Source organism: Aulonocara stuartgranti (assembly GCF_965226115.1).
Source record: "Aulonocara stuartgranti genome assembly, chromosome: 7".
In the NCBI taxonomy this organism is placed as follows: Eukaryota; Metazoa; Chordata; class Actinopteri; order Cichliformes; family Cichlidae; genus Aulonocara; species Aulonocara stuartgranti.
The window spans coordinates 48,264,127-48,291,757 of NC_138945.1; the positions used below are offsets into that span (position 1 = coordinate 48,264,127).

Consider the following 27,631-nt stretch of genomic DNA (forward strand, 5'->3'; position numbering starts at 1 on the left):
TATTTTTAATCTCTGACGCTACTATTTTCGCCCTGTATTCTTCGACAATAAAGACAGAAAGGACAAAGGACACACAGCCTTACTCTGATCACATGACATTTGTCTAAAAAACACTGTGGTAAATTCAGTAATCACATTAAAGTTATAAATCAAACCGTTATGCTGTTACTTGAGCTACACGACTTCTTTTATAACCTGCCAGATGAAAATGTGAGTACAGTTGCGCAACAGGTGCATAACTTTAATTCAAGCAGGAGGAAGAAAAAAGTTGGCAGAGTGATCTGCTTTCGAGGAGTGACCATATACACATCATTTCTAACTAGCAAAAACCCGCCCTGCAGGCAGTTTTTGCCAAGCCAGAGGTTCTTGCTCGCTTCATTCATGTAAGAAAGCATGTTAAGGTTAACATATCATGTTAATTATTTTATGTTCATTATAATACTATATATAGTAAGATGGCAAAAATGGCTGTTCATAAACATCAGACAAATGAATAATAAAACCAAATGTATTCTTCTTTCTTTGCAAGCTACATATTCATGGTTACATATTCAAAGTTATCAGTTACAAGCACTGTTAGCATCACTGTCTGATGAACGCTTATTTACAGCTATGCATGAAAAAACTTTCCAATGATCCAAAAGTGCCACTACACTAAAAATATCCATCCATCCGCTTCCACTTATCCTTTTCAGGGTCGCGGGGGGCGCTGGAGCCTATCCCAGCCGTCATAGGGCAAGAGGCGGGGTACACCCTGAACAGGTCGCCAGTCTGTCGCAGGGCTAACACACAGAGACAGACAACCATTCTCTCTCACATTCACTCCCACATTCATACCTATGGGCAATTTAGATTAATCAATTAACCTATCCCCACTAACTGCATGTCCTTCGACTGTGGGAGGAAGCCGGAGTACTGGAGGAGAACCCACGCAAACACGGAGAGAAGATGCAAACTCCGGACTGATGGTGGAATTCTTGCTGTGTGGCAACAGTGCTAACCACCGTGCTGCCCCACTAAAAATAGTTTAAATATATTTATACACAAAATACATATTGTAAACTACTATACTTGTAAAGATGAGGGAACATACAAACATATGCTATGATCATTATACTGAGATTTATTGCAGGGAAAAATCAGGAACTTGACTATAAAGAGACGACAATTCTTAATCTGGAAACAACAACAATCCACCGCTGTGAACACTTCCTAACAGCTCTACAAGCACCTGAAGCAACGTGCTAACCTCTTTCATACACCTACAGATCCAGAGTGATATTCACGCAGAGCGTTTGCTGACATCGACCCAGCAGCTAAACCTTGATTTTCACCAGGTAACATAAGCATGAACATGCTTGCAGGATTGTACATTTCTGCTACGCTGTGAGCTTCATGGTAAACAGCCAACTAAGAATAAACAGCTTTGTTATCTCCTCCTTAGGACGATGATTTGCGCAAATACGTTTTAAATCACTTTCAGCGCTTGAAAGTAAAGAGTAAACTTTTCTGGTATTTCTGTAGCTTTCATACAGTTTGTAATTCCTAATAAAGAACGCAGCGGTGCTCAAGTAGTAATCAGTATCAGCTGAGACAGTGGAAAAGGTGTCAGCAGACAAAAAGACAGATCTGTGCATCTGTTCTTACACGGCCGCTCTGGAAAAACATTTTCTTTCCAAACATCAGACTTGAAGCTGCGCAGCTTGAAATATTCAAGTGAAACCTTTCTGGACATGAACTCACTCTTCAAAAACACAGCTCCTTATTTATGACATAAACACAAAAAGATTTATAAGTACAGTATTCTGGCGAACAGGTCCACTTTCCACACTCTCCAAAAACACAAATAAATAACGTCGGCTGTAACTGAGAGTTACCTCACTGTTCATAACTGAGCGATAGTAACTCGGTCTTTGTGCACTCATGGATAGAGTATTGTGTTACCGGAGCGCCGGGGGTAAAGAAAGAGTCGGGAAGCTAAATTAGTGCCCTACATGAACTGTGGATTTGGCAAACTAATTCAATAAAGGAGTGCAGCATTTCCTGTCTTATCTGTGCCTGTCGGGGGGAAGGAAATTTTTGGAGGGAGATGAAGCCACCTAAATTAAGACAATCTTGCCTTCCTGGGAGGCTGCACTATTTCCTCTTTGTCTTCCTGAAATTAAGAAACTGATACCTCTTCTAGCTTAACATGACAGTCTAATATTAGCCCTACGTCTTTCTTTTTCTCCCTTCCTTTCAGGCTTTTCTTCTACTTCCATCTCCCCCATCTGAAAGCTTCATTGCCTTGTTCGTCTTTCTCCTCCCCTCTCTAGCTAAGCTCTCTCTGAGCCCAAGTGCTTCAGACGGTGTTTCACTCAGCAGCAGAAGAAACCTGAGCTATTTTTACACCGATTCCGCAAAAATTTAGTGCCAGTGTGAACAGGAGCCCTGGAACGCTCACCGCATGTAAACCCAAAACCAAAATACATGCGTACAGTGAGCTATACAGTGACACAAGCATACATAAAGACAGTGGGTAAACCCACAGATGCTCAGCCCCTCTCGCCATGCTCGCTATCAAACGTGTCATGACGGTGCAGTGATAGCAGTGTCGCAGCTTTGTTTCATTGAACATAGTAAGTAAACATGAATGTGATGAGGTGGGTGGCACAGAAGAGCCACAACAGTGTTTGACTAGTGTGGGGACATTATTTGTGAGAGAAAGCGAGCTTGAACAAGGCAGTCACACATTTCTTCACGTCGTTTGTTTACAAGGTGAACAAACAAACTGCTGCTGAGGGGATAAGAGTTTTGCCACCCACTTTGCCACCCGGAGGAATCTCTTCCACTGCACGCCTTTGCCTCTGAGGACCATGGAGACGGTCTTTAGGAAGAGTCAAATCTGTCGCCATTATTATATCCTGTTCATATCCTGTACATAGCTTGTACTCACTACAGCCTGTACATACTTATAGTTATAGAATATTCACAACATACTTCATACCGTGTACATTATAGCATACCATAATAGACCCATTTCTGTAATATACTCACATATCTATATTATTGCTAATATATATTGTAATATATCTATATCACTAAAGCACTTCTGGATGGATGCAAACTGCATTTCGTTGCCCTGTACCTGTGCATGTGCAATGACAATAAAGTTGAATTCTATTCTATTCTATTCATTACCAGCCTCATCCCGATTTCAGTAAACCTCAAAACTGGGGCACTTGGGAGCCATGCTAACTTGAAAACGATCCTCTCGCTCTACATTATTTAAGCGCGAGATCCTCTCATCTCCCTCCTCCTCCTCCTCCCTTCCTTGACTCTCCTCTTTCTCTATTGTCCTCCCCCTTTCCTTTTTTTATCTCCGTCGTTCCACTGTGTGCCTTCGGTGGTGCTGTAGCAGAGTGGGTGGGATAGAGAGAAGATGAAGGCAGAGAGGCAGGGTGCTGCAGCAGAGTGCTTTCATCCACTCTCTGCAGGGCTGTTGCATCAAGGAGAAGTCACACCAAGTGGATGCAGTGATACACCAGAGCCAGGGCACCATAACTGTACGCTACATGCATTTTTAACCTGTCATCGTAACTGCTGGAACGTGTTACTCACAGGCAGACATATTACATATTTCAGTAGCTATAATATGAGTCACATGACATGAACCAGGGAGATGCTGCAGTTATTTCTATTCATTCAGCCAATCTGTTTCCTGCTAATCATACTGAGAGTAAGAGCACAAGCATGCAGACGTTTTTCCACAATACATACTGTCCCCCTTAAAACACACTACAGTTTGTGTTGTCACGTGACTCTGCCCCGTCCATTCTGCCACATGGAAACATCGTATAGGAAAAGTCAAACACTGAGCTGATTGCACAACTCGTGCAGTTCGGACAACATAAAAATGCCGTGTACGTTGTTTGAACGCACTTTTACACAGGCAACATCAAACAAAAAGTCCAAAATGTCCAGCTCTCTTAAGGTCCCACCACAGCATTTCCTCGACTGGGACTTTGATTGGGCCATTGCAGAATCTTGATTCTTTTCTTTCTTATATATCCTGTTATAGATGTGCTGCTGTCTCAGTGTCCTGTCGTGCGACTCTGTTTTGGCAGACTTCAGCTATTAGACAAATAGTCTCACATCTGACTCTTTGGTGTGTACAGAGAAGCTGACATGGCTGATTTATGCCCTGTTGGTGCAAAACAAACCCAAATCATCATCCCTCCACCACCGTGCTTGACTGTTGGTATGCGCTTTACTTGTTTTTTTTTGCCAGAAGCAGAAAAATGATATGCCAAGATGATAATATTTGATATACCTGAGACCTGTGGAGCCAGACATGACAGCTAATTTTTTCAGCTTTTTCAACATTGCATGGTTTGACCTGGGAGAATTTGCTGGGACATCCACTCCTGGGAAGATTACACGAGTGAAGGTTTCAGATCAGCAAACTGCCAAAACATCTGCGTTTATAGAGGTGATAGTTGGAACTGGAGATCATTTATCTGAATTTCAGGGGTTGGGCCACACCTTATGCATTCCCCTTCAAATCCTATGCCTCCAGTATATATGCCTTCCTGCACTACAGGATGTTTGTTTTCATTTTCATACCCCACCCTGCCTCCCCCATTCTCAGTTCTCAGACCTCTCATTAATACCTGGGGATCTGCCTGGCTCGCCAGCAGTCCTCACTGAGGCTTACCCTAAATCCCACTCTCAGTCCTACATCTACACTTATTCCATATACCTTTCTCTTTCAATAAATGTCTAATCTAATTCTGCTTGTGGTCCCTGCTTGGAAATTATTGCTGTAAAAAAACAAAACAAAACAAAAAAACAGCAACCCAAATGTAAAAGCTGCATCTGAACAACAATAATAATAAGATCTGAAGGACGAAGATCACAGATAACTGGTTAATAAATCCATGTATGAGACATTTGAAGGGGAACATCTCATACTTTCTAAATAAAATGTGGTTGTTTAGGATGTGGTTAAAAAAAACAAACAAGTGAAACCCTAAATAATTTACTGGTGAATCTCAAGCTCATTGTATATGTACAAAGACAATAGAGGCTATCCTATTCTATTCTATTTTATTTGAATAAAGAGAATCTTAAAATAAAGTTGACACAGATTTATGAATAAAATATAATTAGCAGAAACCAAACTGAACACTGCAGACTGAGCAAATTGTCAGAAAATAAAGCAGCTCTGATTCCTTGAATAAAACGGCAGTTTTTAGGTGTATTTAGCACTGGGCACCTTGCTATTTCATCACAGGTTATGGCAGCAGCATCAGTCAACTATGGTCTATTAGATTAAATTAAATATTAAAAATAAATGAAACTTTAATGATGCCCGTGGGGAAAATCAGGTCATTGCACCAGCCGTGAAAAGGATATAGATCAGAGCAGAACAGACAGGCACCACTGAGCAAATACATCAAAGAATTACAACTGGAAAAAGCTTGAAATAGGGCGTATTAGGTTTAGATTTAATATCATAAGCTTTGATTTATATCATTATTATAACTGAAACTGAATGTTATGATTGTTTTCACAATGCTGCGTCTTCTTTGGATTTTATAAAGTTAAAGAAAATCATTAGATTAAACTCTATGTTATGTTGTGCAGCACAAGTGTAAAGGGAAGGCTTGTAGACACAAATATACTGTAGTTTGCCAAATGTCATCAGTGCTGCCTCATTCATACCAAGCAGTAAATACTGCACTGAAACAATACAATACAAACGCAAGCAGGCATGTGCACCATGCACCGACAAACCAAACCAAAGCATCACCTGTCAGCCTCAGTCTGAAAACAAGTTCAAACCTCCACCGGCCACTCCCGGTCTTTTCACGCACCCACCCAGTCCACACACACTCAGCAGAAGGACTCTCAATGGTACAGCTGTACCATTCATCCCTTCATTCATTCATTTATCCACAGCGGCCTACTGGGCTTTGAATGGCTAGACCAAGCATGACTGTACTTCACTTGAAGTATTGGGGTGTCTGGTTTGTTTCAGTGGATTTCAACATCAAAACCTGTTGAAACCTGACAGGTGAGCGTCATGTTCATGTGCTTGTTGTGTAAATCCCTGTTTTGTGACAGCGTACAAAGACAGTGATTAGGACTGCTACTGTCTGAAACTTTCACAATCACCCACACTTACAAACACAGACAAAAACAAGGCAGTGTGTGTTCTCCACAGACCATTAGTGATGACTTCATGCCGATCTGATAACACCACTATTACCCAGCTTGCACAGCAGCTGAACTAAAATCCATCAAACTGAGAGTTAAAATGAAAGCAGACTGATGCCAGTGTCGCTTTCACGGTCAACTCTTTTCAACACAATACTTAAAACTCCAGCAGCTCCTCCCTGCACCCAGACTAGATACGAACACGCCACCATTTTCTGGCTGAGAGCCATGGCCTCAGACTTGGAGGTGCTAATCCTCATCTTAACCGGGTCACACCAGTGCGAGCTGGACGTCACGGCCTGATGAAGTCAGCAGGACCACATCATTCGCAAAAAGCTGAGACAAGGGTTAGGGTTATGTTTATGCAATTTGCTGTGCCTGAAATTCAGTCTAATAAACAGAATTAGTGGGGAAAAAAGCAGCCCTGGTGGAGTCCAACTTCCACAGGAATGGGGCTGACTTACTGCCGGCAATGCAAACCAAGCTCTCACTGCAGTCATACAGAAACTGGATTGCCCAAAACAACAGACAAACAACAATAATATCCAAAGTCCAGGCCAAGAGGAATCCTGATTGCTGCCTGGATCACATCATCTGCCTCCTTTCAATGTGGAAGAACAGCAGCTCTACTTTAAACACCTCCTAAATGACTGAACCTTTTTTCTATAAATGAGTTCTGACACTGTTCAGATGAAGCTTTTATTATTTGTGTATATCTGCATTCAAAACGGGCTTTTTTGACATGCAACATTACAAACGCTAGCAGAAAGACATCCTAAGGGCAGGTTTTGCAAACTCTACCACGATGGAACCATCAGGTGACTGTTATATGTAATGTGCATATAAATGTACAAACATTACGGTACAAATGATGCATTTAATGATGCAGTTTCTTCAAACAAATACACAGAAATATTTTTTTTTATTTGTAGTGAACCCCGTATGGACGTTACAAAACTTGGTATCCTAGCTAATTTCATTAAGTTTCATGACGACTGAACCAGCAGATGATGATGATTAGATTCAGCAGTACTTATCAAATGTTAGCAAGCTAGCACTCTAAAAAGTGGTTAAATATGCTGAAAATAATACATAAAAATAACACTTTAGCACTGTCATGTTAGCATTTAGCACAGAGCAAAACTACAGAGCTGCTGACATGTAAATGGACTCTCAGCCTGGTTTTAGAAAAAGGACTAAACAAATATACAAGAAGCTCAGGGAAAGATATAGAAACACATTTCTAAAATGTAAAAGCAAAAATCCTAAAAAACACAGAAATCAAGTAGCTAAAACATCATGGAGGCAAACTGTTATTCTCTGTGAGGCTAGAGAACATGTGTTTATCAGTTAGTTTTAGCTAGCAGAAACTCTGTGGGATACTTTGGGTAGTAGAAACTGAAGTTGCTGATGTAAAGCATTAGGACAACTGGGTGCAACAGGATGTTTCTGCTTCTTTGTATGTAGTATCTATTTGTTTAAGGTCCTTTGAAAGGTAAAGAATTCAATAATAATAGTGAAGTAGTCCTTAAATAAACACGCACATTCCTTTAGTTATTTAAATTCAGTGATACGTGCTATAAGAAAAAAGGAAATCAAACACCTGCTAAAAAGTGCTTTCAGACTCACCGAGTCAGTCTGTGACACAGATATGTTTCTCAATAAGGAATGACAGAATTATAAAGAAGAAAAAGCAAGCAGGAGGGTTTGTGGGGAGATTTAAAGTTGTGATTACTGCAGCAGTGACGTGAGCAAAAATGAGCCAGATTTTAGTTGCATGGGGTCTCACCACAAAACCCCCCAAAAAACAAATGGAGCAGCCACAAGAAGCCAGTATCTGCAGCATGTAGTTAGGCAATACCTAAGTTACGGTATCTTTTTGGGTATATATATAAAAATAATAATTAAAAAAATATCTTTATGAAGAAAAGCTTTCCAGGAGTTTAGTGTAAAGCCAGACTTTTTTTAAAAAAATTTCATCCAAAAGAGAATAGCAACAAAAAAAAAATTAGATGCTAATTTCCTTGAGGGTATCCCAGCTACTTGTACATGTCATGTTTCCTGTGGTTCCCATTGGCTTTTAGTTATGTTTCAGTGCATGTTAATTGCCCTTTGGTTACTTCCTTCTTCTTTTTTTTTAATAGTTAGCTTTTCTAATGTGTCCTGTTGCAGTTGAACTTCCTGTTTTTGTTCCTTTGTGATCATCTGGCCTGACCTGATTAGGTATGATAGGTAGGATTAGGTAGGTTTGATAGGCGACATCTTGGATTGCGAGGTTGGGGTCAGTGTGGCTGCGCTGATCTTCTGCGGTGGCGTTACAGTTGAAAACTCCACTTAAAATGGATGTAGCCATAGCCGTTTTCTTTCACATGCACGTGCACTTTTTTTTTTTGCACTAGAAACCCGATAATACCCAAAATCTGATTCAGATTACAAAATGACATGTTTTTTGTGTGAACCCTAAAGAAAAAAATAGCACTGTCTCAACTCTGATGAGGCATGTATAGTCTCTATCATGTGTACACTCTTCTGCATTTAAACAAGCACTTTACCTCAATGTTTATTGCAGCTATTAGTTGAATATCCACCTTTAGATAAAAATAACAACTGTTGTGCAGAAACATACCATGCACACCAACTGAACCCACCCCACACATTATTCTCTGACATCTCTCCTTTCTTATGTTTGGTTCTCTGTGTAACACCATATGCTGCTGTTATGCACCAAGGCTACCAATTATTCTGAGGCAAGCCTCCTCCAGAAACTCGCAAACAAAGGCAGAGTTTGTTGTCTTTACAGGCTTAAAATAACTTTTCAAAGGCTGCTTCACAACCGCATGATGCTGGGACAAAAGGTAATGAAAACCAAGCCGACTCGTGCACGTTAGAGGGTGAATGGGGAAGATGTTAATTTTAACAATTGAAATGACACTGAGAATCCGCGGATGAAAAAACTGAAGAGATAAACAGATATCTGTATGACAAATTAAAACAAACAACTTTTTTTTCGGGGGCTCAGTTTCCGTCTGATTGATGAAAGTCTAGTTAACGGTTTCAAACAGACAAGATTACAAATGCAGATCTAGTTTGCTCAATAGCCTCCATAAAGCCCAGATGGCCTTGTGTCCAACTAAAGCTGCACTAATGTCAGTAATCTCATCTGGGCCTGATTGCTGTGACACCACATAAGCAGAATCAGATTGAATCAGGCCCGTTTTAACTATCAATTTCCTGTCGTGAGCCTCTCGCTAAATCTATTGGGCGGAGTCGCGGAGAGTCATCAAGAGAAAAAAGACACTGCTGGCAGGGAGGAAGAAGAGGAAATCACCGCCTGGCCATACAGCATTGTGTGAAATATTTGTGTCAGCTATTGTTTTTAAATGGGCACATCCATTCAGTGTTACTGTCCAAAAGACAAAAATACAGATTCCACTGCATGAAATGATAGGTACTTATTATTCTTTGACGCATGCATGTGCACAAGAATCCTTATATGGTCACTGCAGAAGCTCCGCTCACCTGTTTAAAATCACCTGTTAATGAGGGGCAGATAATCAGAAGCAAGTTAGCTTTAAGGGAGAGGAAAACGAGCTAAAACAACTTGTTGTTAAGGCCGAGTATGAAGTAAATAAGGCTTATTTTGAACTGCGAATCATGCAAAGCTATTCTAGCAGAGTTCAAAGATAAAAATGAGCAGAATAAAAACAGGATCCTTTAAGCTAATAAAAGATGACAAAGAAAAAAAATTCTCAGGATGCAGAAAGGAGCAGCGAGAAAAGGAAAAAAAACTTGGCTGATGATATTACGCTGAACCTTGTCCAGGTCAACTATATGTCTACAGAGCATTTGAGTACACTGTGTACAGCTGTCTGAGGAGATAAATGCTGTACTGAGCTTCCTGAGAAAGGAAAGCAGGAATGCTCCAGAGAAAGAGTGCATGAGAGGGAGATGAGGATAATCCAGTGAGCAGATGTTTGGGAGCACATCGAAGAGTGCTCGCTGCCCAGAGGATACCGATTATAAGCGGATGGAAGCGCTAACAGGAACGCTTGGGAGCCAAGGTGGGCTACACGATTAGCCAACGCACACCTGCTAAGGCTAGCCAGAGTGCGATCCTGAGATGTAAAAGGTAGCCGTTGTTGTTAAAGCACATGTAATGAGAGAATTTCACAGAAGTAGCCACTGGCAAAAGAAACACTCCAGATGTCACACAGAGAAGACTCCAGACATGTGAGAGTGGACGGAGCTTTGCTTTGTACTTCTTCACCATTTAATCAAGAGGAAATAGCTCATTTAGTTAAAACTCTAGCATGCGCTAAAGATGAAGGAGAGGTAATGTGACCAGTGAGTGAGGGTGGGACAGCAGCACAGAGGAGAGCACTGTGCAGTAAAACCAGCCTGTCCTCTGCACTAGAGCAGCTCTGGCAGTACAGAGCTTTCCGATGTCTCATTGTGATTTAAAGACCAAGGACACAGTCAGTCATGAGTGAACATCTCCTATTCCCCAGCTCCTGGGAGAATAGAACATGTTCTGACAGGCACCTCTCCGGTGCACAGAGGTTAGCGCTGCACACGCCATGCAGAATAGTACACACACACAGAGCAGCGGTGCCCTCATTCAAGCAGAATAAAAACAGCACCTCCTGCAATACGCACGCATCTTGAGCGATGGTGCTATAATCCATGCATCCTCTATCAAGCTGCCAGCCTTATAACAGGCCTTGCAGTTCTCACCTGGTTTGTGAGGTTCAGTGGGTTCACCCCCAGCAGCTGTGGCACCATTGCCGTACTGTAAATGTGTCCATATGCCCGGGGAGTACGTGCCGTTTTAACCCAGGTAGCTGTCTCCAATCCCAGTTTTGGTGGTGCTGGATAGGAGCACCGGACAGGTCCTCAAGCCATTTCACACTCATACTTAATGACGCACGCTCCTTTGAACCCACGTTTTGTTTTGTATCAGAGTGCTGAGGTACTACCTGGAGCCATCCATCAGCCACAGGAGACAGAGCCTTTCCCTGAGGGCCTGGTTAAGAGCGGGGGGGGGGCATCTGGATGGGAACCATCTGGTGAAGGGGGAGTTTGTTCTGCTACTCCTGCAGCAGGCAGGCAGGCAGGTCTGCCGGCCACACCACCAGAACAAAGGCAAGCTGTAATGTGGTCCCCGCGGCCGAGGCGGGGGAGCTCTGTCTGCCTGCCTCCCCAGACAGAGCAGCACACAGCTGGGGTCAGTCTCAAAGCCTCACCTGGCCTTCAGGACGGATTTAAGATGCAGACGTCTGCTCGTCATGCGAGAGACTGCTTCACTTTCATGGATTGCCTCCGCTCTTCACATGACAGTAACTCAAACACTAAGATTTTAATGACTCACTTTCTCTACCGCTTAGTTGTGGAGGACACAGCCGGCAGCCTTTCAGAAATCCCGTCCTTCAGTCAGATGACGACTCGATATTATTTACCGAATGTGCATGTTTTCCAAATGTGGCACACAGAACGGCTGCTCCACATACACAAAGCTTTTGGGAAACTGAATCTTTTTAGTTATTTATTTACTTTTTGCTTAAATGTATGGCTCTGCACAAAAGTCTGTCCAGCTTACGTGAAAGTGAAGGATTTTTTTCATCATCACTCAGTTTCCCTTCCTGCCTCTAAATGACTGATAATCCAACATAATGTCAGTGGCCTCTTTATTTTCAGCAAGCCTCTGGGTTTGATCTGATCTCACAATCAAACAGTCAAATAATAGTCAAATTTCACCTCCTGTGTATCAGCTCTCCGAAACTTAATAGGCTGCAGGGGACCAAAAAAAAGAACATCTCATCTGATATTACCTGACTGCACAACTACAACTGGACTGCTAGACACAGACGGACACTGGAAGCCAAGTCCTTCCCATCAGCCTGCCAGCTGTCTTCCCGTCAGCGCTCTCCCGCTGTACGCTCATATCTCTGCCGTCGCCTGCCTCTGAACGCCGCTCAAATTACACACGACGGCAGTTATTGGACATCTGCGGCGCATTATTAAAGGCTTTTACGCAACGAGAAAAGTTTCCAGCGGGCGATGACAGCATATCATGAATACTTGGATTTGACCGCTGGCGTGATGCAAGGAAGACAGTCATTGTTAGTCATGTGTCTGCACTGCTGTATTTCTGAGACGCATCACACAGAGGCTACAGAGGCTGCACTGTAGCCAAAAAAAAAAAGAAAAAGGTCACAAGACTGAACCCCTGCAGCGGCTGATGCAGCAGCCGATGAAGAGCTGAGTGGTCATCAGTCACTAGAAATAAAGCTGTGTGAGTCTTTAAGCCTTTAAAACCACACACACACGCACACACACACACACACACACACACAGTGTCCTTGAGAAGGGGGTAAAGTCAGGCACAGCCTCTTCACTCACTGCAGCGTGCTTTACCTTGAGCAAAGGTGAACAATCAGGTCACTGTGATGCAGAAAAATGCACAAATATGTGCAACAGGGTTGGCTATTAGATCAGCCCAAACTTCCAAAGATCTCCAGCCAAAAAATACAAATCTTCACTTAGGTTCTAACAGGAATCATCACAGCGTCGCACTGAGTCCCGACAACAGCAGTTACTTAGCTTAATGAGGAAAAAAAGCGTTCACGCAGCCAGAAGTAGCCGAGCATGTCAGTGCAGGGGCGCAGACAACTTTCAGACGAAGTGCAGACGGCATACTAATCCACGGATTTAATACGAGTAAACAGAATAGTATAAACAGAGTACTCGAAACAATAGAAAGTCTTTGGACAGACAGTGTCATCGGCAGTGAATATGAACTTCAAACCAAAAGAAATGAGGACAGATTTGGGCGTTATCTGCCTGTAAGGACTGCAAATACTGTGATATTTGACTACGCAAAAGGCCAGTTACACGACAGCCCATTAGGAGGTTCAAATAAACTCCAAAGCTACCCCAGCAGGCCGCTGTAATCTTTTCGTATGTTTGGAGCCAAGTATTTTGGTGCTTTTCTCTTACTATTTTTCCTGTGCCCTTGTTTTGCAGGAATGTCTTGTGTGCATGAACACATCTGCCGAGGTGTGCAAAAGTACAGTCCTCCACACTGACTCAACAAATGACTAACACGCGTATAGCTTTTGTCTCCACTGTTGTTAACCTAGGAATTTCACAGTAGCCTCCATGTACCAAGAGCAAGCCACAAGCTCAAGCTGCACCAAGTGTGGCTATTTTATTGTTTTACCTTCACGCTGACTAAAAGCCCACTTTGTCTCATTTCCCTGAGCACAGGAAGAAGCTTTCACTGTTACAGCTTGAAAACTGAAGGAAATAATCCCAGCCTGGATCCTTCACGGCCCACCTGGTGTTTCCATTTAAATCTCCTTTTAATTTTGTCAATCAAACGTACATGGGAAGGCCTGAGATTTAATATAATTGATTTAAAATATTTATAAGGAACAAGGTTTAAAAAGTAATTTTTCACTCATCTGCAGGTTGCCCCCCCTCCCTCCATTCATCCAGTTGGCAGTAAGCCTCTTACACCAATCCAAAAAAGAATGATTTATCTAAGGCTACGGGCTTTTATACAAATGTTGTCAAATCAAGGCCCAACCGCAGCATCTTCTGCCAGCGAGAGATATCTCATCCTGCAGTGTTTTCTTTCTTCTTCCAGACCTCTTCCTGACATTAATGTAAAAATCTGGACATCTGCTTTCGTTATTGCTCCGTCTCAGGCAATCTATAAGAAAAATCTAATGAATCATTATGATGTAAACTAACCAACTTCCAGTCGCCACAGCAGGTAGCTCTGCATGTTTGATTTGGCGGATTTTTAAACCCTTGCTGACAGATTTGTGTCACCTCCATGAATTAAACCAGGGATCTTCTCCTTGTTAGACAAATGTGTAAACCACCACACTATGAAAGCAATTTAGAAGATACTGGCAGCCACCTGTGCTAGCCCTCAGCCTCCTGGCAGCAGAATCCTTAGTTAGCGCAAATACCATAGAAGCAGAATTTCTAGAGCACCTGCCTGGTGGGTCATATTTGTGGGCCAATGTTACCAAAATTCAAACTCATCTGAGACTTTTAGTAGATACATCTATTGTGTCAGGCTTTACTAAAGTATCACGTTCACCAGATCTTCAAAAAACACTTGACCTCTGACTTTGATCTGAGGAAAAAGATTCATGCTTGCCTGAGATTTTTAGTAGATGCATCTAGTTAGCGTGGGTGACAACAATACAGTATACAAACTGGCAGATAGAAATACCGTAATTGTCGGGCTATAAGCCGCTACTTTTTGCACAAGCTTTGAACAATGCGGCTTTTAGTCAGGTGCGGCTTTTCTATGGATTGTCCGTGATTTTTGTCATATCGTAAGACGATTTGTTTTGTTTGTTCCGCTGTTGTACGGCACTACGTTGCCTGGCGGAAGGGCATGTGATCAGACACACAGTATTGGGGTTCAAGAATGGCATGTTGGTCACATGTCCGTCCGCCAGGCAACGTAGTGCCGGTCGAAGTAGCGCGAAAAACAAACTTCAAAGTAGCGCTACGCGTTCAGTGGGAGGCGTGGATGACGAGCGGCGATAAACTTGCGAAAAGCAAGTTATGCCCAACTCCACCGGTGGATTCTGACAGCGTGGAAAAGTGTTAAAAAATCCATGATCACCAACGGATTTCGAAGGGCTGGACTGCTGCATGATGAAGAGGAGGACACCGCCACGGCCCTTCAGAGGGTGTTCGACTCTGACACTGACAACGAGGATTTGTTTGGTTTTGAAAGTGACAACGAAGGAAAGAAGCGGAGAGTGGATGACGAAGCCATCCTGAGCCTGTTGGTATCCGACACTGGAGGAGAGGACTTTGGTGGTTTTAGTGCGCAGGAAGAAGAGAAAGATGGTGGTGAATGACTGACTTTTCTTCTTATTAAAGCCGTGTCACTGCACCTGAGCCTAAAAGGTAGGCCGAATCTATTTTTCTGGTGTGCTGTAGGTTACTGTTATGTACTACATTTGTTACTCATTTATGAAGCACAGTACATGTTTCGTACTTGTAATTACCGCTACTTGTACATATACCCTAAAAAGTTATGCAAATATGTACCCATAACTTGTTTTTCAAAATATTAATAAAAAGGGATGTCTCCAAGAAGCCATCTTTTTCCTGACAATTCCCTTTGTGCATATTCTCTTACATATGATAAGTCAACATTGAAACACCTGTGGCTTTTAGTCAGGTGTGGCTAATGTATGTACAAAACAGGATTTTCCCCTGATTTTAGCTTGTGCGGCTAATATTTGGGTGCGCTTTGTAGTCCGGAAAATACGGTACCAAAGAACTGTGTTTTGTTAGCCTTGCCAGGGCAATTTAGATGTAAAACAAACAAAAGAATCGAATGTCATCAAAGGCCTTCAAGGAATTTATCAGAAGAATACCAAAAAACTGATTCGATGCATTTTTTGTTATTTTCATCTTAATACATTTGAAAATCCCCAACGTCTGGGAGAATCACATCATAGTCCAACAGTCAGCATGACTTATTAAACAGTGTTACAGGAATACAACAAAAAGCATTGCATTCAGTCTTGACACACAAAGTCAAGGTAATAGTGTTGTTTATATTCAAATACCATTACACTTTTATAGACTGCTTATAAAAGTCAGATGAAGCCACAGTGATGTGAGCCTCTGGTCAGCAAAGTCACGTTTTTTGTGCTGTCCAAAAATCAGTTGAGGTAGGATCTTCTAGCTTCATATGGCTCTTTTGCATGTTTCCACTGATTCTACATTCAACAATTTGGAAACTGAAATGAAAAATTTAACCTAGACACCAAATTTGGGAGAAAAAAAACAAAGCTGAAAAAGTATCACAGCTTCTGTCTGCTCTACCTCTTAATTTTGCTGAACCTTAGTGTTGGTGGTAAGCATGGATGTATACACTTAAATGTCTAGGCTTAAGTTCCTCTAACTGTGTACTTCAACTCCAAAAAAGAAAAAAGTTGTACATTTCCTCAAAAACAGCTCTTTGGATAGTAAAGATTACCAACCCAAGGTAGTCCCACCGTGTGACATACCCTACTTCATTTGGATTTTTTTTAATCAAGGTCTTTTATTGAAAGAGATTTAATAAAAGTACCGTTACAAACAACAAATCAAACATACAAGCGGTTAATGCGGTTATGGCGTTAACATCATTTTACCAAGATTAACGCTGACAGCACTAATTTTAATATTTTGGTGTCAACCAGCAAACTCTCTACCTAAATTAATGCAATCATTTGAATACTTTGGTCGATTATCGAGTTATGATGAGTAAAATACAACTGCTTAAATACAATTATAATCCATCAGAAGAAATTAAAAATAAGTATCATTTAGCATGGCAAACAGAGTAAAAATATTTGGGAGTTATAACACCTAAGGATCTCGCAGTTTCTAAGTTTATATTTGAGAATAGATTCGATTAAAATGAATATACTGCCAAATTATTATATTTATTTCAAACATTGCCAATGGAAATAAGCCAGAAACAATTTAATGAATGGGATAAAATGTTGTCAAGATACATAGCAAGGTAAAAGACTCCGAATTAGATTTAAAACCTTACAACTGGATAAAGGAAAAGGGGGATGGGGCCTTCCTTCTCTCAAGGATTATTATTGGGCAGCACAATTAAGGCCTATGATATGCTGGTGTAATCCTTCATATGATGCTCAGTGGAAAGGCATTGAGGAGGGTCTGACCTCCATTCCCTTACAAGCTATTATAGCAGACAGTAGCCCGCAAGATTTAATAAACACTATTTAAATGGATCAAGCTGACTTTTAGTTTGGGAAATAATAATAAAAGAGCATAAAGGATTGGTGACTTTGCGCATGCTAATGGAGGAATGTAGACTTCTTCGTTTTGAAAAGGTTAAAGAAAAATATTCATTAGAAACACAGGATTTTTAAAGATACCTACAGATGCGGCATTTTGTCAGCAAAAAGGTAAAATCTAAGTCTGAATTAAGCAAACTGCTGTTACACTTATTTAAAAGGGCATACAGCGCAACTAAAGATAGAGGCATCATCTCAGGCCTGTATAAAGGGTTAATAAACATGAAATCACACTCGACCCTATATATTAAAACTAAATGGGAAATGGAGGGAGCAATAGATATAACGGAGGAAGAGTGGACAACAATATGGATAATATGGACATATTATCCATATTGTTATTGGAAAAGCCTGATAAGATATTTTATTGCACCTTACCAAAAATCTCACTATGACAGTAACCCTCCCGTTTGCTGGAGAAATTGTGGAAACACGGATGCAAATCGTTATCATATTTTCTGGGACTGTGATGCTATTAAAGCTTATTGGAAGGGAACACATGTAGCAATACAAGGGATATTTGGAAGATATTTGCCTTTAGAAAGAAAAACTTTATTTTTTGGACTCATCCCAGAATGATGGACAAAGAACGATAAATATTTGTTTAATATTTTATTGGTGGCAGGCAAAAAAGCCCTCATAAAAAAATGGCTTTCATGTGAGAGCCCAACTATGAACATGTGGATGGAGGTCACAGTGGATATTTACAGGATGGAGAAAATGACAGTGGATGTGAAATAAAAGAGGGACCTGTGTGTATCACGTTGGAAGAAATGGATGAACTATATAATAACACGCAGGCCAGATTTTGACTCGTTAATCTTAGTTAAGATATTATTTATATTACTGGTAATTAAATCTCACTCCCTAACTGTTTATGCTTTTTTGTTTTGTTTTGATTTTTTTCCTTCTTCGGTCACAGGTGTAATGGGGAGTGACAGTTGGTTTAAATAAGCTTTTCAAAGGTGCTTGGAATTGTTAAAATATAAACTAGCCAAGTGGGAGCCCAGTCCAACACGTCTTACTCCAATGTCGGCTCACTAGCGCCCCCTTATTTTAATTTTTCACTCTAAAGGGGACCGCAACATGAGTAAGATGTTGTATTAAATAAAACTTTAAACCATTAACTGAAACCATAAGTTTATTAGTACAGTGTTTACTGAAGTCACAGATCAAAGGAGCTGAAATCAGCTTTCACACAGATTTTTTTTCGCAATCTGACTTCTTTTTGAAACCAGAGCAGTCGCCCCCTGCTGGCAAATGCTGGAAAGAATAAATTTTAAGAAACATCTGCATGGGCTTTGCTTTTAATCCAGGAAGAAAACATTTAACAAACAGTAACAGATTTACACATCAGTTTGTTTTATCTGTAAATAGAGCTGGGCGATATGAGATTTTTTCATATCACGATATGTTTTTTTCATTTCAGGCGATAACGATATCTATCACGATATAAGCCAAATAACTATATTTGTAAGATTTAAATGTGCCGTTGCTCACAAGTAAAATGTGAAATAATCAGCAGCTTGTTTTTATTTAAATATTTATTTCCCATAATAAGTTCAACAGGGTAGATGTACTTAAGGAACATGAGACTTTTTCAGATAAATAAAGGCAAATATTGCAAACTACACAAAAGGCAGCCGCTAAAGCGTTTAAGTTTCAAAATAGAACAAACAAAACAGACTAAATTGTCAATTCCACTTAGAAACAAAATATTAATTCTAAAAATAAATCTTAGTTTGTTTTACAGAAGAACAGACAAAACTGACTAACTTTTGTCAATATCAAATAAACTGAGAACTAAAAGGAAATTCTCAATCTCTCCTTGTTGTATAGCTGAGCTTTTCAAACAGTTTTAACAGTTACTTTAGTCTGACAAAAGCCGAATGACGAATTAGCGCTTCCAGTCAGAGACTGAGGCTACGTCCACACGTACACGGGTATTTTTGAAAACGGAGATTTTCCGTTTTCGTTTTAAAAAATAATCCCGTCCACACATAAAGGCAGAAATGAAGGAAAACGCTGCTATGAACATGCCAAAGCAGCAGGTGGCGCTAGATTCCTAACCGTGCAGAAATGTTGGCCAATCAGAAGTCTAGAAGCCTCGGTGGGAAAAAGTAAACAAAGCTGGGGCATAGAAGCAGAACCGAGTCGTCTGTGTGGAGGGACAGTAACTGTGTGTATATGTAAGCATTTAAACACTGCAGAGAGTAGAATTAACAGTAACAGTATTGTAGAAATTCATTTCACCAGTCACAATAAACTGGTGACGCATGCACCAGTTTATTGTATTTCCAGACTTGCTTTCGGCACAATTTACAGTGCACGCTACTCTGTTTTTTGTCAGACTTGAAATAGCCGAAACACCTTCACACTACGGAACTTCTTTGGCTCTTCCGTTCGACAATCTCTCCGGCATTGGAACCATCATCTGTTTTCTCTTCGGTCACGCTCGGTTGATTTTTCTAGTCGGCACACTCATTTCCTCCATTACGCGCTGGCTGCTTCCCAAACAAACACACGTGCGGCTTAGCACTTGTGCTGTACGTAACAAGTCACGCGACGTGACGCTGCGGCTGTGATTGGTTCGGCTCTGCGCTACCTAATTTGGATTGGCTGACCTTTTTTTTTTTTTAAGAGGACAAGAGCGGCGAGGTCTATCGCGATAGCTTAATTTCTCTATCGAGTAAAAGTTATATCGCGATACATATCGTTATCGTTCTATCGCCCAGCTCTATCTGTAAATTGTGAGCTGATATTACGAACACATTAGACAAAAAATAAAAAAATTCTGTAAAAGCTGAAAACTGTTTGAATGCAGCTCTGTTTCCTCCATAATGATATCACAAAATTGCCTTAATGGTTATCACTTTTTTGTCCTTCCTGTTATCATCATTACATCAGCCTTTAAAAATCCCCCATTAGTCAAGCTCTGATTGTGAGGTCAGCACTTCAGCAGCCAGCATGTGGGGATAACACTTAACTGGTCAGTAAATGTATCTGTCAGAACATGTGATGCGTAGATGTGGAAGCTGGGTGGTAAATACACATTAATTTGATTTATTTGGGCTAAAGTCACAGATTGGTCCCAAAGCATTTTTTCAGTCTATACAACAGGCAGCTTTGACTGAGCTCTGGCAGTAATTTATTAGAAAAGTTATGCACTGTATTAGACAGTATCCAATTTACAGGCATGAAGAGGGAAGACGTTCAACAAAAGGGAGATAAAACTACTGAGAACCAAACAGAGTGGCTAGAATTTTAATAGTTCATCTGGACCGGCATGCATTTGAAATCAATCTAATAAGCTTCTCTGACCTCATATTTTCAGCCTGACTCTGCCTCAGGGGCACATTCAAACCACCACAAAGCCTCAGTGCAGCAGCAGCATCTGACCGAAGCAAATGGTTCTGTAATTGCCATTACAACTTGTGGAAACCAAAGAATGGAACCAAAGCACTCTTGTGCCCTGCCTGCTGGTAAACTTTTTACCCCAGAAATCTGCTTCTCCTTATATTGGGGAGGCGCCGATCTTCCCATTGAAAGGAGAAAACACTCGATGTTTTCCTGCTTTCTCATTTTAAACACATTAAAAGCTATTCTTTGCACGCTGGTTTAATGCCATGTGACACATAACTGCTACCGATTCATCTTTTACACTACATGAAGTGCATAGTTTCTTTTTTTACATGTAATGACACTGCATGCTTCTCTTTCATTGTTTAGCTATAGTGACCCCTCGAGAAATTCAACATTTTTCTTCTTATTTTTCCTGTTACTGTTATGTGTCTTTTGGCCTTCTACCAATGTAAATGCTGTGAGCTCATATTGAGGATGACGAGTGGCAGCTCATCAAATTAGCTGACAAAATCCACCTACTAGCATCTCTAAAATGCTCACTAATCATAATCCGGCTGGTTTAATCTGACATTTCGCCAGTTTACAAGAGTCTGTCAGATTAAAGAAATTAGATAGCCACATGAATTTGTGTGTTCTGAAAGTGACAGAAAAACGATCTTTATGCCATCTTGTTGGTAACACAACAAACTACAGCTGCTGGTATTTAACAGTTTTTAGATGCTGGCCCCTCTGTTGATGAGTTTTTGTTTTCCACCGTTTGAAATCCATCGACAAGAAAAAGATACCAGAAATAAATGACTGATTACTGGTGATCAAAGATGCCGGGGTTTTACCATATTTTTACCGTTTTACCAACGTCCTTTATTTAAATATGTTTAAGACTGGCGACGTGTCCAGGGTGTAACCGGCGCCTCAGCCTATCACAACTAGGATAGGTTTCAGGCCCTCTGACTTGGATGAATGTTAAAAGTTGTTACAGTATTTTACTGTAAAGGTGTAGGTTCACACTAAAATGCTGACAGCTCTGGTAGCTAGCATTTTACTTTATATCATGTGATCTTTAAAATGTTGCAATGATTGGACTGAGGACAATTTAAAATGAACATTTAGCATCTATTCATACCTGTTTCAACCTAATTTTTTACTCAGATGAGTTATGAGCAACATAATGTAGCAACAGTAAAACTCATGCTTGCTGTTCAGACAGAAGCACCGACAGTATTTAGAAGTATTTAAGCCAAAAAAGCGTATTAGTGTAAAATCTTTAATCTTTAAACATTCCTAGTGCGCACCTTTTTTGACACACCACAGTCAGACAGGTGATTGATAGGGAAGTAATTACATGGGACACAGTCACAGCCTCCATAATAAAGCACATATGCAGCCAAATAGTATCTACTTCCTCAGAGAGTACTGTAATGTTCCTCTATCTGTGTTATTATTAAACAAAAAGAGCATGTCAGTTTTTGTGGTGATGTCGCCCCCGGCAACTGAGCTCTGACAGGTATTCAGTCAGCCTGCAGATCAAAGCAGTTGTGTGTTGAACCACAGCTATGTGGCTAAAAAAGAAAAAAGCATTTCTGACACGTGTAACATAACCTTCATTCTGTTGGTGCACAAAAACCTCTCAGCCATGTAAGGTACATGAAAACTGTGTTTCTCCAAAGATTTTTTTCTGAAATTTGGAACAAGAATGAGCGTTTCACACATACCAGAAACCTTTATTTTCCCCAAACCAGCTGCAGTAACAGGTTTCTTTCCCCAGAGGCAGCGTGGGGGTCTTTAAAGGTGATTCATGATTTCCAGCTGACAAACCGTATTTCTGACTGAGTGTACAGCAGATTTATTTTACTGTACAGACTTGCACGTGGGATGCATGTGGTGTCAACATGCACAGCTGCATATTGACATGACATCCCCATACATCCTGACAGGAAGCTGTGAGCTGAGGAACAAAATGGCTGCCAGCAAACAACAAACTACGGGTGGGCACATATCCCACACAGAGTCATGTTTAGGCTGAAGAGAACATGCTGCCCTTGAACAGACCAAACATGGAATTCCCAATGAAATTCCATAATCCATAATCCATTATTGATTTATAATCCACAGCAGATTAGGCAGCATTCCATTATTTTTCCCCCCGTTCTCCTGTCAATGCAGAGATTGGACACTGCAGAAAAACAACATATCTAGGTCACACAATAAATATTAAGTATAAGGAGTCATATGTGGTAAAGCTGTTGCTAAATATAGGTTTCCTGCCTGTTAAGGGATTCCAGCTTCAGAGGGACATTTCTATAATCCATTTCATGCCTGGTCTCATGAGCTGACATTCCATCACCAGAGGGGGAAAAAAAATTCCCACTGACTTCTCTACAGATTTCGTTGGCCTTTTTATTTTGGTCACTTCCTTTCTACACACAGGGCGTCTTAATGAACAACATATGAACCATATTCATCTTGAAAACAAGTCAGCTTGAACATTTATGATATTTTCTGAAGCATTTTGGGTCTGAGTCTTGCTCTAACTATCAAACCTTTCTAGTCTCGATGCCCAAATGAACTGCACAGCTTTACACGAAGTTGACAATAGTGACAAAAAACGTAGTAAATGCAGTAAAGCTTAAACCCAAATGGGATCTAGACAGAGAGAATGTCTAGATCTATGGATCAGTGGGTGATTTGCAGCCTTGGTCACAAAACACACCCTGCGACACGATTCAGACAACTCTACAAACCAACCAATCAGAGTCAACCATGTAATGAGACAGACGTTATTAGCGAGCACAACATTTGCCAAGCTGCAAAGGGCTGTGGTACCAAATGTCATCAAAAAGAGTAGCAATCCTCTTCAAATCAGACTTTACATGTCGTCAGATACTCATCTTAGACTTATGGGGCATTCCAGTTATTTCAGAAGTCCAATATCGGAACTTAGAGTGACTTCACTCAGTTAGTGCATTCCAACAGTAAAGTCGGAAAAGCAGGGACTCGCTGCAGAGGCAGCTGAAAGTCCACCTGATGAGTGGAATCAGTCACTTATTTTAGAGACATACTGAATAGAATCAGTATGACCCAAAATACTATATTCAAAATTTTGCAAATTTTGCATGTTCCAATTTGAGAAATGAGGATTATCCATAGTATGCTCATTGGCTAATGACTTTTGATTGACAAGTCCTCAGCTAGTGTGGTTTCACTGGTTAACTCACAGCTTCAAAACAGGACTTAGCTAAGTTATGTATGACATCATGCTAGCTACATCCATCTTTTATGCTGTTTACCTTTTTTTTAGTAAAGTTTGTGCAGTGGAAGATGACTGCTAGACTAAGTTTTGTGCCTTTTAAATGAAATCAGACAGTCAGGTATCACAAAAACGCCACTGTTCATTTTAAAAATACACCCATGTGTCCTCCATTGGTCACAAGGCAAAATGCTAACCGCAGTTTAGTTTCTAATTTAGTTCCTTACCTCTAACACAGGCCCCGCTCCCAGGATGATCTGCTCCACCCCACTGGCAAAGCCCTTCTGGCTGAGAGCTGTCAGGTGATGGATGAGGAAGTTGGTGCTTTGGGTCTTCCCAGATCCACTTTCACCAGAAATCACTATGCACTGGTTCTTCCGCCGCTGCAACATGGCATGATACGCCACATCTGCCACAGCATAAATGTGGGGCTCCAGCTTCCCCAGCGTGTGGTTGTCGTACATTTTGACATATTTGGGATTATAGATTGGCAGGAACTGGAAGGGGTTAATCACGATAAGAATACTCCCAACATAAGTGTAGATCTTCTCCTGGCGGAAGCGTGCACGGAGGCTCTCCAAAAGGGCGCGCTCCGTTAGCTCCGGGAGAGCACACAGGTCACAAGGTGGGTCGCTCCCTGCAGGCTGGGGGAGGAAACCCCGTTCGACCATGCGCCTTCGTTCCTCAGTCACCCGCAGCCACATTTGCAGGCTGCCCCCGTAATGAATAGATCCATCCAGGTTTTTCTCCCGCAGGAGGAAGCGGTAATCCTCGCCACTGCACAAGCCACTACGGTTTTCCAGGGCGGTTCTTGGCCACAGCATCATCCGCTGAACCGGGCAGTCGCTGGGATTGAGGATCCACTCTTCCCCACCGAACTCCTTCACCTCGGCCAACACGTAGCATTTGGTACGGTCCAGGTGTAACCGTTCGATGAGGCACTCGATGGCTTCAGCAGCAGTGGTGTTCTTGCGGGCGGTGACGGGGCAGTAGATGGTGCCCTCAGCCAGGGAGCCCGGATAGACGCGCAGGGTGAACTCCTGGTCCTCCAGGCGCCGCCGCATGCTGCCACTAATGGTGGCCATATTGGCGCTGCCGGTGTAGCTGCAGCCGCCATCTTGTAGGCTCATGGCGGCGCAGCAGGTCCCATCAGCAAGCTGCTCTCAGGGACCAAGGGACTGACTCAGGACATCCCAACTAGAGGAGGGAGAGAGAGAAAGATGGAGGCGGTTAAGACATTTTTGGTTTCAGACATCAGTTCATGCCCTCACAGCGTCAAACACTTCCAAGTACATTGAGTCACAACAGGGTCATCAGAGTCAGGGCGACACAGTAGTCCGACTCAATGGGCTTTCTGTTTCGTATCGTAAAGGGAACCACTATGAGAGCCGCCACAAAAGAAGAGCAAGAGCCCGATGCTAAGGGAGAGTCGAGAACTGATAGTGGGCTGATAGTTATTCAAAACAATGAGGAACAGTAGCTGCTGCATGAATTTAAAGGCTACTGGCCACAGCTTATCAGAGCCACATACACTCTGTGTGTGTGTGTGTGTGTGTGTGTGTGTGTGTGTGTGTGTGTGTGTGTGTGTGTGTGTGTGTAGGTGTGTGTGCGTGTGTGTGATAATCCAAGTACTGTAGCTGTGTGCCAAGATTAACAGCTGCCACCTTCCACACAAAAGTGGCTGTAATGAGAGCACAATGGTGCAATTCACCACTTCCCTGTTGATAGTGGACACAGGACTCCATTCTCCCTCTCAATCTTTCACACACACAAACTTCAAATGTCACACTTGAAAATTTAAAGTGCTCTTCCATCGATTAATGATTTTGGGAGACAAACCGCTTTTAAATTCAATTGCACAAACAACAATACTGTATATTGTGTCTGGGACACGATCAGAAACAGACTATAGCACTTCTGTGCTGCACTAGATTAATATAACTCTTTATATACAGCATTTTTTACCTGATTTTTAACTGATGGTAACGGTTTATATTTACCTCTCTACTTAAATGTGTAACTGCTTTTTCCTTGGGCAATCAAAGCTCCAGCATTACTTATAATATATGGAACAGCTTTACTGTCAAACTCTGAAGTTGTTCTGTACACTACATGTGTTGTTAGTTTGGACTTTATCGCTTGAGAAGTAGGTGAAGTTGTGCCAGAAATCTCGACAGTGTTCAGACTGCATCCGTTTGATGGAGCCACTGAAATACTTCAAGGTTAATTTAACTAACTATTCTTTTCTTTTCTGGAGCCAGTTCACCTCAATGTTTCCTTCATTCTTTACTTTCTCTTTTTTGGTTGAATTTTCTAATCTGCTACATCTCTCTCATGCCTTCTCTATTTTTTCTACGATACAACAAATACGCACCAGACAGCCAAAGTCAAACGTCTGTCAGGGCGGCTGTTAGCAACACAGCTTCCTTTAGTTGTCCTTTGAGCTATGTGTACAGTATGTGGCCGACAAACACAGAAAGATAAAGACAGGAGAGGAGAGGATGAGCCAGCCACTCGCCCTTTGAGCGCTCCAGACAGGCCTTCCTCTCCCTCTTGCTTGTCTGGAGTAATCTTGAACACCTACAGGAGTCTGCAGCAGCCCACAGACAAACAGGGAGGAAACAGACAGCCGAGTGTCTGTAAGACACAAAGAAGTGAGCTGTGAGGGATGAAAGACAGGGCAAAGGCAGAGGAGGCAGAGCTGAGAGACAGGCAGAGATGACAGAGAGCCTGGGACTTAAGATAACTGACGCAATCACTCGCTGGGACACTAATGAGCTGCTCAAATAGGTAGAAGGTCAAAGTTTCAAGTCTATTATGCAGAAATGCAAATAGAGTCAGTATTCATCACGGTGCGTGTACGCTGTGCTGGTTTCCTTTTGGGAATTTCTGGTGTTTTTACACAAATATACAAACAAACACTAAAGTTCCCTGACACTGTGGTCACAACGATGTGAGTAATAATGGCAAAAATGCAATCCAAGGCTTGATTTATGGATGTTGATGCAATTACACTGTTCCTCACTATAGCCCCTCCTGCCCACACACACACAGTTTACTTGGATGGGCCACCCAGATTTAGAACCTCATTTTGGCATTTTTATGTCCTCCAAGAGAGCGACACCAACCCCTTTGCTGTCACTTTAAAGGCTCCGTCTCAGTTCAGAAGGTAGCCCCGGCTCTTCACATGACACGTTTCCTTACCAGCAAGTTCACCGTTCAGGTCAATTTAATTCCAATGTCTCTCCAGTGATTCCCTCCTCTGTGGTTGGACATACACTGTCAGCTAAATGAACCTGGAGCAGGTGGAGAACTGGCACACGTGTCACTGCGCTGTAATAAAACAAGAGCTGGAGTTTGAGTTTACAGCCGTGGATTGAGACTCTCACTTGGAGGGGCAGCTGATTGTTTTAGTCTGATGTGTTATTTATTCATCACAAACTAGTTGGTTATTAAGGTTTCTGCAAAAGGATAACCTCATAAATGGTAACATTTATTTTTCCTTTGAGTAAGTGGATGCATGCCTCCATTTATGTGGAGACACAATAGAAGCTACATCTTGTTCATCCCACCTTAGTTCCCCCCTCTGGACAGACACTGCGGGACACATGCAGCCACACATAAATGTGACGTAATGACACGTGGAAAAGGAAGTAGTGAACACTGAATAGGGAATGGATTTTGAGGAATTCTACTTCTATAACACGAGAGCTTTTTAATTGAATGTTATTAGCATTTAATTTTTAGAAGCATCTTATAAGGGCTCAATGGTGAATTTTTGCCTGAGGCCCAAAAGACTATAGAATCGTCACTGCTGCACATCCTTACTGATGCCAAGTCCAGACTGATTTAATTTCATATAAAGTGCCATTTAAAAACATATGCAGATGTGCCAGTTTAGCTCGCCTGGTGAAGCAGGCAGCCATATACTCCAAGGAACCTTCAGATGTGTCTTTCACAC

At 41.6% G+C, this 27,631-nt stretch overlaps 1 protein-coding gene across 17 annotated transcripts in view; it reads right to left on the reverse strand.

The window, feature by feature from the left end:
• LOC309709734 (unconventional myosin-IXAa-like) overlaps positions 1 to 27,631 on the reverse strand; it is a 155,694-nt gene that overhangs the window by 89,143 nt on the left and 38,920 nt on the right. For all 17 annotated transcript variants that reach the window (XM_082538521.1, XM_082538520.1, XM_082538527.1 and 14 more), the window contains exon 2: positions 23,898 to 24,867. In XM_082538521.1, the coding sequence (XP_082394647.1) occupies positions 23,898 to 24,800 (903 nt within the window). In that variant the 5' untranslated portion in view covers positions 24,801 to 24,867. The remainder of the gene's footprint in view (positions 1 to 23,897; positions 24,868 to 27,631) is intronic.